The sequence below is a fragment of the Stenella coeruleoalba genome (assembly GCF_951394435.1).
Source record: "Stenella coeruleoalba genome assembly, chromosome: 2".
NCBI lineage: Eukaryota > Metazoa > Chordata > Mammalia > Artiodactyla > Delphinidae > Stenella > Stenella coeruleoalba.
In genome coordinates this window covers 1,264,337-1,277,159 of record NC_137147.1, presented here as the reverse complement: position 1 = coordinate 1,277,159, position 12,823 = coordinate 1,264,337, and the positions used below count along the sequence as shown (strand labels likewise).

At 44.3% G+C, this 12,823-nt stretch overlaps 1 protein-coding gene across 7 annotated transcripts in view; it reads left to right on the top strand.

Annotated features, from left to right (window-relative positions):
* Positions 1–12,823, top strand: part of TDRD9 (tudor domain containing 9) — a 114,700-nt gene that overhangs the window by 70,504 nt on the left and 31,373 nt on the right. For 6 of the 7 annotated variants that reach the window (XR_013825334.1, XR_013825335.1, XR_013825336.1 and 3 more), the window contains exons 14-22: positions 3,588–3,685; positions 4,474–4,605; positions 5,546–5,711; positions 5,799–5,862; positions 6,181–6,244; positions 6,649–6,693; positions 7,371–7,424; positions 9,079–9,195; positions 10,739–10,846. Coding sequence is in view for 4 of the 7 variants with exons in the window: in XM_079908016.1 (XP_079764142.1) it covers positions 3,588–3,685; positions 4,474–4,605; positions 5,546–5,711; positions 5,799–5,862; positions 6,181–6,244; positions 6,649–6,693; positions 7,371–7,424; positions 9,079–9,195; positions 10,739–10,846 (848 nt within the window). In the remaining 3 variants the exon portion in view is untranslated. The remainder of the gene's footprint in view (positions 1–3,587; positions 3,686–4,473; positions 4,606–5,545; positions 5,712–5,798; positions 5,863–6,180; positions 6,245–6,648; positions 6,694–7,370; positions 7,425–9,078; positions 9,196–10,738; positions 10,847–12,823) is intronic. The other variant, XM_079908017.1, reaches the window with a different exon arrangement.

Below are 12,823 nucleotides of genomic sequence, written 5' to 3'. Positions count from 1 at the left end.
CAATAGATATACAAAAATGTTTAAAGTGATTATTTTTGGGTCAGTCTTGAGATTATAGGAATTGTATCCTTTGTCTTTTTGTATGTTCAAAATTTCTATGATTAGAAAACTTTTCCCATACAGGAAGTTGCAAAAAATAGTACATAGAGTCCCTTGAACCCTAGCCCCAGCATCTCAGCTTGTCAGTGGCGACACCTCCTACCCCGGTGCAGTGTCAGCCCAGGCAGCTGATGCCAGCACAGGGCTGGACCCTCGTCAGTTGCCCAGGTTCACACTGTGCAGACTTCTCTCCAGTTGATCCCATGTGTAGCCACCGCCACGGTCAGGACACAGAACTGTTCCAGCTGCCTTGAAGGAGCTGCCTGGTGCTGCATCTCTAGTCACACTGTCCCCTGCCACTCTCTGCCGACCTCGAACCCCTTCTTCATAGCCATAGCTGTGGCCTTTCAAGGACATTATTTAGGTGGAATCATACCGCATGTAACCTTTTAAGATTGGCTTTCTTCACTCGCTGTAGTGTCCTTAAGCTCCATCCAAGTTGCTGCATGTGTCAAAAGTTTCCTTTTTATTGCTGAATAATATTCCATTGTATTTTGAAAATTAATAAAGGGAAACCTCTCTAAAATGGAGGGGGAGGTCAGAAGGGGGCGCTCTTGTTCGGTACCACCTGAAGTACCACTGGAGCTCAATTACGGGAAGAATTGTCAACTTCAGATGCCAATAAGAACCAGCAACAGGAAAGAAGCATCAGTTATAGGCCCCAACAGGAAAAACTGTGCCTTGCATCTCCCACAAGAAGTCATCTGCCCCAGCAACTCGGCCAGTGAGAAACCGTCCCCACCCTGAACTCTCACTTTTCTCCAGTGGACTTGTGTTCAAAATAACCCCTCCCAGCTTCCTCCTTTTTCTCTATAAAATAATGTTCCTCTTCTTTATATGGGACTTGCCTATGGTTTTTGCCTTAGCTTGCTTGTCCCAAATTGCAATTCTCTGCTATTTCTGAATAAACCCATTTTGCTGGTAAAATTACTGTTTTTATTTATTTATTTTGAATATTTATTTTTTTGGCTGCACCAGGTCTTAGTTGCGGTACTCGGCATCTTTTAGTTGCGGCACTTGGGATCTTTTAGTTGTGGCACGCGGGATCTAGTTCCCTGACCAGGGATCGAACCCAGGCCCCCTGCATTGGGAGCGTGGAGTCTTAACCACTGGACCACCAGGGAAGTCCCAATTACTATTTTATTTTTAAGGTCAACAGTACCATTCACCTGTTGAGGGACATTTGAGCTGTTTGTAGTTCTTGGCGATTACAAATAAAGCTACTGTGAATATTGATGTACAAGTTTTTGTGTGGACATAAAATTGCATTTCTCTGGGATGAAAGCCCAGGAGTGCAATTACTGGGTGGTATGGGAAGTATATGTTTACTTTTATAAGAAACTGCCCCAAACTATCTCCACGGTGGCTGCACCATTTTACAGTTGTACCAGCAATGTGTGAGATCTGTTTTTTTCACGTCCTTGGCAGCATTTGGTATCCACTATTTTTTATTTTAGCCATTCTGAAAGGTACATAATAATGTCTCATTGCAATTCTAATTTGCGTCTCCTTGATGCTAATGAGCTTAAATGTCTTTTCTTGTGCTTATTTGTCTTCTGTATCTCTTCAGTGAAATGTCTGTTCAAGTCTTTGGCCCATTTTCTAACTGGATTGTTTGTATTTTTATTGTTGAGTGTTGGGAGTTCTTTATATTATATATGCTAGATAGAGTCCTTTATTAGATAGGTGGTTTCTAAATATTTCACCCAGTCTATATTTTGTCTTTTAATCCTCTTAACAGGGTATTTCATAGAGAAGAAGTTTTAAATTTCGGTGTGGTCTGATTCATCAGTGTCTCATTTTGTGGATCATGCCTCTGGTGTCGTGTGTAAAGCTCTTCACCTAGCCCTAGGTTGCAAAGATTTTTCTCCTGTGTTTTCTTCTAGACATTTCGTAGGTATGTTTTGCATTTGTATCTGTGATCCATTTGAATTAACTTTTGTAGATGGTGTGAGGTTTGCTTATGGATGCCCAGTTGTTCCTGCACCACTGTTCTCCTCCCATTGAAGGCTTCTGTACCTTTGTGAAACATCGCTTGGGTGTACTTTTCTGGGTGTATTTCTGATTCTTCATTACGTTCTATTATCTGTGTGTTTTTCTCTCTACCAATACCACATTGTCTTGATCACTGTATAGTAAGACTTATCACGAAACAGATGGATTCCTCCCACTTTATTCTTCATTTTCAGAATTGTTTTAGCTATTCTACTTTGCCTTTCCATGTAGACTTTAGAATAATCTTGTCTATATTCACACACAAAAAAGCCTCCTGTGATTTTGTTTTTTTTTTTTTTTTTTTTAGCCTCCTGTGATTTTGCTAGGAATTGTGTTAACCTGTACATCAGTTTGTGGAGAATTGATATATTTGCTCTGATGAAGCTGCGTATCCCTGAACATAGTGTGTCTCCCTTTATTTAGGTCGTCTTTGATTTGTTTAATCAGCATTTTGTTATTTTCAGCATACAGATCCCTGTATATGTTTTGCTAGATTTACACCTAAGTATTCAGTTTAATTTGGAGGGATTATAGTGATTGTGATGGCGTTTTTAATTCCGGTTTTCACATGTTCATTTCTAGTGTATAGAAATGTGATTGATTTTTGTGTGTTGGTATTGTGCCCTGTGACTTGCTGATTTCACCGATTAGTTCTAGGAGTTGATTTTGGTTTTGTCATTACCTTGGGATTTTCCATTTAGACAGTCCTGTCATTTGAAGATACGGTGGGTAGATGGTGGCGGAGGCAGCAGTCTGGACTCTGCACTCAGTCTCCTGTGGCAGGACAGGTGGGTGGGGGCAGAAGGGGACGGGGTTCCAGGCTCCACAGGTAGGGAAGGAAAGCTCCTCCCTGGGCTGCCCTGTTTTTTAAAAGCTGAGCATTTGTGAAGGATCCCCCTTCCCCAGCTGTCTCCTGTCTCTCAGATTTTATTGTGTTTGAGGATAAAGGAGTTTCCATTGCACAAGCAATACCATCACAAGAGAACAGTCGTTTATAGGATGGTCTCCGTGGTCCAGGCCTGGTTTTGAGCTGTTTGCGTGTGATCACTCATTTCATATGAAGCCACTGTCTTGAAGGACGCCTTTGCAGAGGTGTTGGGATGGGTAACAACCATCTGTTTCACTGGGGCTTCTCTCGCCAGCTTGATTACTTTTGTTTGGTGACCTCTGTATTTTTACCAGTATGAACTATGCATTTGCAGGAGATGTGTGGTATTTAAAATGTTTAGATTGCCATTGTATTTTGGGGCCAAGGTGGTTCTCTTTAGAAATATGCATTGGATTTTCCACTATATATCACTGAGTAGGAGTCAGCACTTAATCTGTATATAGAAGATCACTGCTAACACTTACTCTGAAGTTTTTACCAAACTGACCTGGTTTGGTAGAATATAACGGAAGTTTTTCTTAATATTTAATGGTTATTCTTAAGTATATCTTTATGCTAGTGTTAAAGTAATTAACGTCAGAGTTTGAATGTTTCTCCTTTGCAGGCCGTGCTGGACGAGTGTCTAAAGGATACTGTTACAGACTCATATACAAGGATTTCTGGGACAGCTCCATCCCCGACCATGTCATTCCTGAGATGTTGGTAATAAACTTTGGTCATCTTTATGACATAGTTTGTTTTTTGTAGACAGTTTTGCTGAATAGTTTAATATAATTTTGAGTGTCGTATGATTTTGATCCCAGAAAAATCACTTCTGATCAAACTCGTCTTTAATCACAGAACTGGCTTCTAGTCACTAAGCATCAGTGAGGGACTTCACACCCATGTCACGTTTCTGGCCCTGTAGGAGGACTGTCCACAGACGCTGCTGCTGTGTGTTTATTTATTTATTTATTTATTTATTTATTTATTTTGCGGTACGCGGGCCTCTCACTGCTGTGGCCTCTCCCGTTGCGGAGCACAGGCTCCAGACGCGCAGGCTAACGGCCATGGCTCACGGGCCCAGCCGCTCCGCTGCATGTGGGATCTTCCCGGACCGGGGCACGAACCCGCGTCCCCTGCATCGGCAGGCGGACTCTCAAGCACTGCGCCACCAGGGAAGCCCTGCTGTGTGCTTTTATAGTTCATGCTGTGGAACTGGCTTCTGTCTTTCCTCTCCTGCCTCTCTCTCCTTTCTCTCCCTCTCTCCCCGCTTCCTCTCCTTTCTTTCTCACCCTTTCCCTTTTCCATCTTCCCTTCTTTATCTCTCTCTCTCCTTCTCTTCCCCCATCTCTTCATCTCCCATTTCTCTCTCTCCTTCTCCCACCCCTCTTTCTCTGTTTTCCTTTCTTCTTTTTCTCTCCTCCTCTCTCTAAAGTACTAGTCATGTGAATAGGTTAATTGATTTACTTGTTTTTACTGTTTCTGAATTTAAGTTTTGTTCTTTTCAGCGTTGTCCATTAGGAAGCACAATATTGAAAGTGAAATTACTTGATATGGGTGAACCGAGGGCTCTGCTGGCAACAGCCCTTTCTCCACCTAGCCTGAGTGACATTGAACGCACCATCCTTCTGCTAAAGGAGGTGGGACCATCTGATACTTGTTCGTGTTAGGAAAAGCTAAGATTTTTTGGGTGAAGTTTAGAAGTTTCATACTGTGGATATCTTTAAGGTATTTTGACAGTTGTAAATAATCAGCATTTGCTTGGAAAAGCATGTCATGACTAATTTTTGATTCCAGATATTATATATGTTGTTCAGACCAGCTTTGTTAGTTGTCTGAAGGTGAAGCTCCTACTCTCTCACCCCGCCCCCCGTGGGGGATTGCTGTTTGTTGGTGGGGCTGAGAAGCGCTGGATAGGAGATGGCAGCCATAGGGCTCTGCTCTCCTGCCCTGGCTCTGTGAGCCTTCTCCCCACTTCCCCTCTAGTTCTGCTCTTCACCCTCATGCTAGCCTCTCCTCTTCCTGTTGCTGGAAGCCCTGCTCTGCTCCTGTGCGTCCTCTGACTCTCCTCTGACCCACGCTCTGCTCTCGCTGCGTGCAGTGCCCAGTGCCCCGGCCTGTTGGGGCTGTGGACGTTCTGCCTCGGACACTCAAAGCTGGGGCTGCCTCTGATACCTTGGGTACCTGCTTGGGCGTCCGTAAAATACACTTAGTCAAGTTGAGGACGTCGTTTTCTGTGCACAGTCTGGATGTTTTGGCCGTGAGTGGCCACGGGACGTGGCGGTTGGAGGTTGGTTTAGTGCTGTGCGTGCCATGGCCGTTGAATCTGGGGCTTCAGGAGACTTTTGTGGGGGTGGCTTGAGCACCACCTCCCAGCATCAAAAAGGAATAAAATGTGCTCTCAGTATCAAAACACGTATTAAAAAACTTTAGTGTCAATCTTTCATAAGTTGACTTAGGTATCTTTTAGAACCTTATTCACCAAAATTTGGTCATTTCCTGTTTTAAACTCCTGCCTTAAGGAGGAAAAGAGTGTGAATAAATCAGTGCTTGCTAATTGCACTGATTTATTTTATAAAGGTTGGAGCACTTGCGGTGAGTGGGCCGAGAGGAGATGAAAACCCCCATGATGGTGAATTGACCTTCTTAGGAAGAGTTTTAGCCCAGCTTCCTGTTAATCAGCAACTTGGTAAACTCATAGTCCTCGGACATGTGTTTGGATGTCTAGACGAGTGTCTTATTATAGGTGAGTGTGGGAGCCGAGAAGCGGGAATGGGGGTAATGTAAGGCTACTCCAACAGTCTTATCTTCTCTTTGTTTTTTCCCTTGTTAGCGGCATCTCTTTCTTTGAAGAATTTTTTTGTGATGCCTTTTAGGCAGCATCTTGATGGATATAGGTATTTAACATTCATATTTGTTTTTTTCTTGTTGTTGTTGTTGTGGGGTTTTTTTGCGGTACGCGGGCCTCTCACTGTTGTGGCCTCTCCCATTGCGGAGCACAGGCTCCGGACGCGCAGGCCTAGCAGCCATGGCTCATGGGCCCAGCTGCTCTGCGGCATGTGGGATCTTCCTGGACCGGGGCACGAACCCGTGTCCCCTGCATCGGCAGGCGGACTCTCAACCACTGCGCCACCAGGGGAGCCCCAACATTCATATTTTTAAGAGTCACTGTGTTTTAGTGGTGTCAAGTGACACTGTTCGTTGTCTGTTTATAGGAACAAAGTGGATTTCTGTGGCAACAGTAAGAGTGACTGTGCTGCGCTTGTTGAAGCGTTCAGGGTAAGTTTTCCCAGCGTGAGCTGTGAAGGCGGCTGCCACCGCTTGTCAGCACATGCCGTCTCTACCAGAAGCACTGTGAGGGTTGCCGATGTCCATTAGTAAGCAAAGTGCGTTGGGAGATGGGGACTTCCCTGGCGGTCCAGTGGTTAGGACTGCATGCTTCCAATGCAGGGGCCGCAGGTGCCATCCCTGGTCAGGGAGCTGAGATCCTGTAAGCCTTGCGGCACAGACAAAAAAAAAAAATTGTGTTGGGAGAAGTAGATGAGGGTGGGAGTCCAATTCTAGAAGTAGACTGGAAAAATTAAATTTGTAAATTTTCTGTGGTCAGAATGTGTTGAAATTGGACTTACTTTATTCGCTAACCGAATTTTTTTATTTTGAAACTCTGGATCATTTGTTTTTAGGCTTGGCAGACTTGCAGACAAAGAGGAGAGCTGCGGCATCCGAAGGTCGGTGAGCTGTTTCTTTGTGGATGGCTGCCTGTGTCGTGGAAGCTTCCCGAGCCTTCTCTAGCTCAGCCTCAGCGCTGTGTGTGAACCGGCAGTGTTCAGCCTGAGCGGAGGTCACTGTGGACGGTTCTTAGGGCCCGCAGTCCAGGGCAGCTCCTGGGCTCACCTTCAGCTGTAGTCACTTCCCAGAGGCAGCCGTGCTGCCTGTCGCCCACCCCTGGGCAGTAGTGACCCTTCCTGTGTCAGGAGCCTCTTAGCTGCCAGTACTAAATACCTGTGGGATGTGCCTCGGCGTGTTGGCTCAGAACTAAGAAACCCGAAGCTTTTCGTTCTGCTGTTTTCAGCAAAGTTTTAGATAATGGGCTTGAAAAAACCAACCTGTTAGCCTTCATTTTTTGGGGTGGGCGTGGTTGCGTGTTGTTCTTCTTCTAAACTGACTAGGTTCAAAAGATTGTTGGTAGGTCTGTGTGTTTAAATTTGCCATGCCTGGATGTATCCTTAAAATAACTACGGGAGTTACTCGAGAAAGTCACCTTTTACAGAGTCAGCCATGTTATTTTTCTTGGTGTATCTTCTTTTTGGTGTATACTTTTAGCTGAGATATATGGATTACAGTAGCCAAATTAGCTCTAATTTGTTACGTTAATATTGAATATTACCCTTTTATGTATTTAAAGGATGAACTTGACTGGGGACGGTTAAATTACATTCAGATCAAGAGAATTAGAGAGGTAAGTTATAAATTCTTTGAATGCAAGTAAAGATGACTTAATCAAATGTTTATCAAGTACCAGCAGTACCCAGGGTAGCAGAGAGTATTCCAAGAAGTACATCCTCGTTTCCAGCTTTGGTAGAATTTATGTGTTCCATTCACGGTTACAGTTGACTACAGCTGAAGGACACAGATTAAGGTCAGCAAAGATAAGAGGCAGGTGGGGAGGAGCCAGGAGAGACAGAGACCAGGTGCCAGCTTGCAGCCGTCCTCTCCCAGTGGAGTCTTCTGGGCAGCACGATGTGTGACAACCCACGTGAAGTACTGCAAGCCAGGGAGGCTGTCCCGAGCCTTGGCGTCCAAGGTTTTATTGAGGGTTGGTTACATAAGTGTGGGGTGCCCACATGGCTGACCTTAACTTCCTTAGTTTTTAGCCCCTCCAGAGGTTACTGATACTGTATGTCCCCACCATACAGAAGTCACATTGCTACCATGAACTGTTTGTTGTGTCCAAGACCTCAGGTAAACAAAGTCACTCTTACAAGGCTGGATATTCCAAGGGCCTGGAGGTGACTGGCCAGGAGCCAAACCTTTCTTTGGAATGTCCAGGGTGTGGATAACCGGGCCTGCTGACTTAATCCTTTACTGCACAGTTTGCAAGACAATCTGTCTTTTTTGTTTGTTTGTTTGGTTTTGAATCTGTTTTATTTTTATTTTCAGAGAACTTACTCTTGGTTTGATTTGTCAGTTTTACTGTGCAGGTGTTTTGAGGGAAGGGGAAAGGTGGAGGATTTCAAAGGGTTGATTTTTAATTTTTTCCATTAATTTAGTTTTTCTGTGTCTCTTGGTTTACGTTTTTAGTCTTACTGAGATGAGAATTTAATTTCTTAATACTTTCAGTCTTTCTAATTAAAGGTATTTAAAGCTGTGAATTTTCTTATGAGCACAGTTTGGGGCACATCTCATTGATTTGTGACGTGTAGGGATCTCATTGTTTTCCCTGTCTGTAACTTATTTTAGTGTTGGTTTCCTCCTCGATTCAGAGTTTTTAGAAGAATATTTGAGTTTACAGGTAGAAAGAAATATTTTCAGGTATCTTGTTTTTTGTTAATATTTTTTTATTGCATTTTGATCAGAGAAAGTGACTTGCATAATTTTTAGTTGATTTTTAATTAGAGAAGTTGTATGTATCAATACTACAGCCTTACAGAAGATTTTTTTTAATAAAATTATTTTTTATTTATTTATTTTTGTCTGCATTGGGTCTTTGTTGTTGCACGCAGGCTTTCTCTAGTTGCGGTGAGCGGGGGCTACTCTTCTTTGAGGTGGCTTCTCTTGTTGCAGAGCTCGGGCTCTAGGTGCGCGGGCTCAGTAGTTGTGGCACACGGGCTCTAGAGCGCAGGCTCAGTAGTGTGGCGCACGGGCTTAGTTGCTCCACAGCATGTGGGATCTTCCCAGACCAGGGCTCGAACCCATGTCCCCTGCACTGGCAGGTGGATTCTTAACCACTGTGCCACCGGGGAAGTCCTAATAATATGGTTCTTAATAGCTGCAGTGTTTCATCCCATAGACATACTCGTGCTTTCCCCATTATGTACTACTTTTCTAGTGCATTCGCTATTCTGAATAATATAATCACTTGGAGACATCATCTCCCAATGTGTTTTTCTCAGGTGGCTGAATTATATGAAGAATTGAAGACTAGAATCTCACAGTTCAACATGTATGTTGATTCCCGGCGGCCTGTCATGGACCAAGAGTATACATACAAGCAGCGATTCATCCTGCAGGTACTCTGGAGTTTCCTGGATGTCTCTTCCTGGTTCTTTCTGCTTATTAGGTCTTGTGGTTTTGACAGTGCTTATTTCCTCCTCCTTTTTTTTTAATGATTTGGAAAGCTTACAGTTATTAATTAGAAATCTGACGGCTTTTTAAAAATTTTATTTAATTAATTAATTAAGTTTTGGCTGCGTTGGGTCTTCGTTGCTGCACGCTGGCTTTCTCTAGTTGTGGTGAGTGGGGGCTACACTTCGTTGCGGTGCGCGGGCTTCTCATTGCAGTGGCTCCTCTTGTTGCGGAGCACGGGCTCTAGGTACACGGGCTTCAGTAGTTGTGGCTCATGGGCTCAGTATTTGTGGCTTGTGGGCTCTAGAGTGCAGCCTCAGTAGTTGTGACGCACGGGCTTAGTTGTGCTCCACGGCATGTGTGATCTTCCCGGACCAGAGCTCGAACCGGTGTTCCCTGCATTGGCAGGTGGATTCTCAACCACTGCACCAGCAGGGAAGCCCTAGTTCCCCTTTCTGATACAAATCATGCCTCATAGGAGATTTTAGGTCCATAGTGTTAATACTGTGTTTGGGCACCAAGAAAAACTCTGGTCTTATACCTAGTTTAGGTTTTCCATGTCACTGAGTTGATGATCCAGACCCATTTCTAATCTCTGGAGTAGTGTTTCTAAAGACTGCTAAATGTTATTACTGCTTCTGGAGAGATCCTTTTGTTTTGCCTTTTAAGAAAGTATAAATGCTCTTAACATTATTATGTGGTTCTTCCCTTGCACTGAAAAATTATTTTAACTTTGGAGGCCATGATCAAATTAGCTTGTTGGATGGAACCATCTAGGCATTGTGTAGAGGGAAGTGTGTCCTAGAAAGGTGGCCAGTGCTTCTGATGTAGGGGCTCAGAGGAGGAGTACCTCTTGTACGTGTCAGTGTGTTGGCTGACGCATACAGAATTGGGTTCTAGGTGGATCCTGTAAACTGGGGGATGCTGGGAAATGGAGTGTTCCTCTGGATATAAAATTACTTGAAGTTTAGGAGAGACTCTTCCATGGGTGTATGTTTCATATAGTATATTTTTATTGAAGAAGGGACTCCTCGCAGCATGCTTTTAGAAGTGAATATTCGATGCAAGCCTGCTGCTCTAAATCTAAGTGTCTTAATTGTAATTTTATCTAAACATTTGGGAAAGGACCTGACCCATAGAAGTAAGTATATCAGGGAAAATGTAGAAAAAGTTGGCTAACCCCCGGGGCTCTGTGTGTACAATCATTTGTATCCTTGTTCAACTCACCACTGTTTTCTAAACCTCATTCTGAAAAGTACTCAGGCTCCTTGGAGGAAAGACCATGCAGAAAGTGTTTTGGTTATGGGGAAGTAACCAGAATTGTGACTTTCTGCTTGATTGGTTTAACGGTCCAGTGGGTTTTTTTGTTTTTTAACATTAAGCTCATCTTTTATATTGTAGATGATATTCTGGGATGAGATTAGTATATTGGTGAGATAAAGTGATAAAATAATGCTGTTACTTCATGAAAATAAGTTTCTCTTCCAGGTTGTATTGGCAGGTGCTTTTTATCCAAATTACTTTACTTTTGGGCACCCCGACGAAGAGATGGCAGTGAGGGAGCTGGCGGGCAAAGACCCAAAGACAACCATTGTGGTAGGTGGAGAGATAGGCAGCCTTCTCTGGGGTGGAGGCCGGGTGCTCAGTTTTCAGATGAGCTTCATTCCAGTGTGGTGAACACGGAACATTTTATTTCCCCACTTGCCTCTATATTTTTATAAGTACTAAGTGGATTTTTTTCCCCTAAAGTGAATTTCGTGGCTTGTCTGACCTTTTCACATGCATCCACTAGTTTCTCAGTCTCGCTTCCTGTTTTGCAGACCTAGCCTTAAAAAAGAAAGCCTAAAAAAAAAAAAAAAGGAAGCCTTGCAGAGTTAGGTATTCATGGCTAACCTTGACTGCTCATGTCCCGTTTTGAAGGATTGAAGATACTTCTCCATAAATTTAAGAACATTTAGTTAATTGACAACTTCATTTTACACAAAGTAAAGAGTTATATGGTTGGCACCTTTGTACTGTGATTTAAACTCTGATCCCCATTCATGCTTAATAGAATCGCCTAGAGAGTGTTTATTTTGAAATTCAGATTTGAGGCCCCATGGCACAGAATCTGAACTAGAAAGTGTGGCCTGGAAATCGGTGTTTAACATGAGCTTTGGGCAAATCTGATGGTCAGTCCCAGGCACTGACTATCAGATCAACATTTGTGGACCCTTTGTTTAAACCTGAGTACAGGATCACTTCAGGGTAGGCAACTGGAATAAAGCATTTGGCAGTCGGGCTTTTAGCGGACCCTGGGTTCCATTACCGGCCTATATCTAATAAAAAGGGGGTATAGAGCACGTGGCAGAGTTCCTGGCCTAAAGTAAACATGCCAGCATTGCCAGCTCTTACTCCTCTTGTTGTTTCCGTCACACTGTTACTGAAGAAGTAAGAGTTCACAAGGGAGAGGGTCTCTGCAGAGCACTGGAGAGGAGCTGGTGCTCACACTGGGGCCGAGAGGCAGCTGAGATGCAATTTGTACCTGGGGCGGGTTTTACCTGAAGGGGCAGTCATTAGATCCTTTTTGCTCTCGAGGAGGTGTGGCTGGGCCTCTGCTTGGACTGACCGTCATGGTGGACCAAGCCCTTCTGGTTGGCTTCCTCTCACGCCTTGGTGGTGCTCCCTCCTGACCTGTGCACCAGGGGAGGGACCCCACCGCACATTTCCTCAGACGTGGACTGTGCTTGCCTCCTTCAGCCTGTTCACCTTGCCAGCCAGGCAGCGTGTTCACCTTGCACTCTGGGGGCCAAAAGGTTACCTGCTGTGTGCGTTATAAAAACTAAGTGTGGCTAGTGTTTACGTAGCGCTTATCATCTGAGAGGGCCTTTGTCGAGTGCTTTTTACTCATTCTTCTCTGAGCTTCACACTGGCTCTCTGAGTCGAGGACTTATTGTCCCCCTTGATTAGTGATGTGGCTGTTGGGTCCTAGGGTGGCTCCATAACTTGCTGCCTGCAGAACCCTGACAAGCCAGGACTTGAGCTTTGACCTGAGTCCCCAGCCCCTGCTTTTCAGCCGCCCACTGCCTCTCACGGAGCTGTGCTGGGCTCTGAGATAAGCAGGTCACGGGGCAGGGGACTCCCAGTTTCGCGCCGGAGCTCGGAACACAGATTGCCCTGATGGGAGGGAGAAAGCACTCGGACAGGGAGGGGTTGCTGTAGCTCCTTTCCTGTTAGTGCAGCCTGCGGGGCGAGGACGCACCCCCTCCTCCACCAAGTGGTGCATTTCCCTTTAACATTTAAGTTCCTCCTGTTGCCTGTATAGAAATACTATGTTTTAAAAAGATGTATTTAGTCAGCTTGGTTATTTTAAGGTAAAAATGAAAAATAAGTCTTAACTTTTCTGTATCAGACTTTTGGACTCTTTTAACAGGGGAAGAATTAGCCTTTGTTTAACATGTATTATTAAAACTTATTATAATTTAGAAGTCATTAGTCCTTAAATACCCTGCTGTCGGGTCTACGTCTTGTGCTTAAAGACAGCGTGCTCTGTTTTTGTGAACATTATGACTGTGAGCTCTGTGTTTGCTCCTG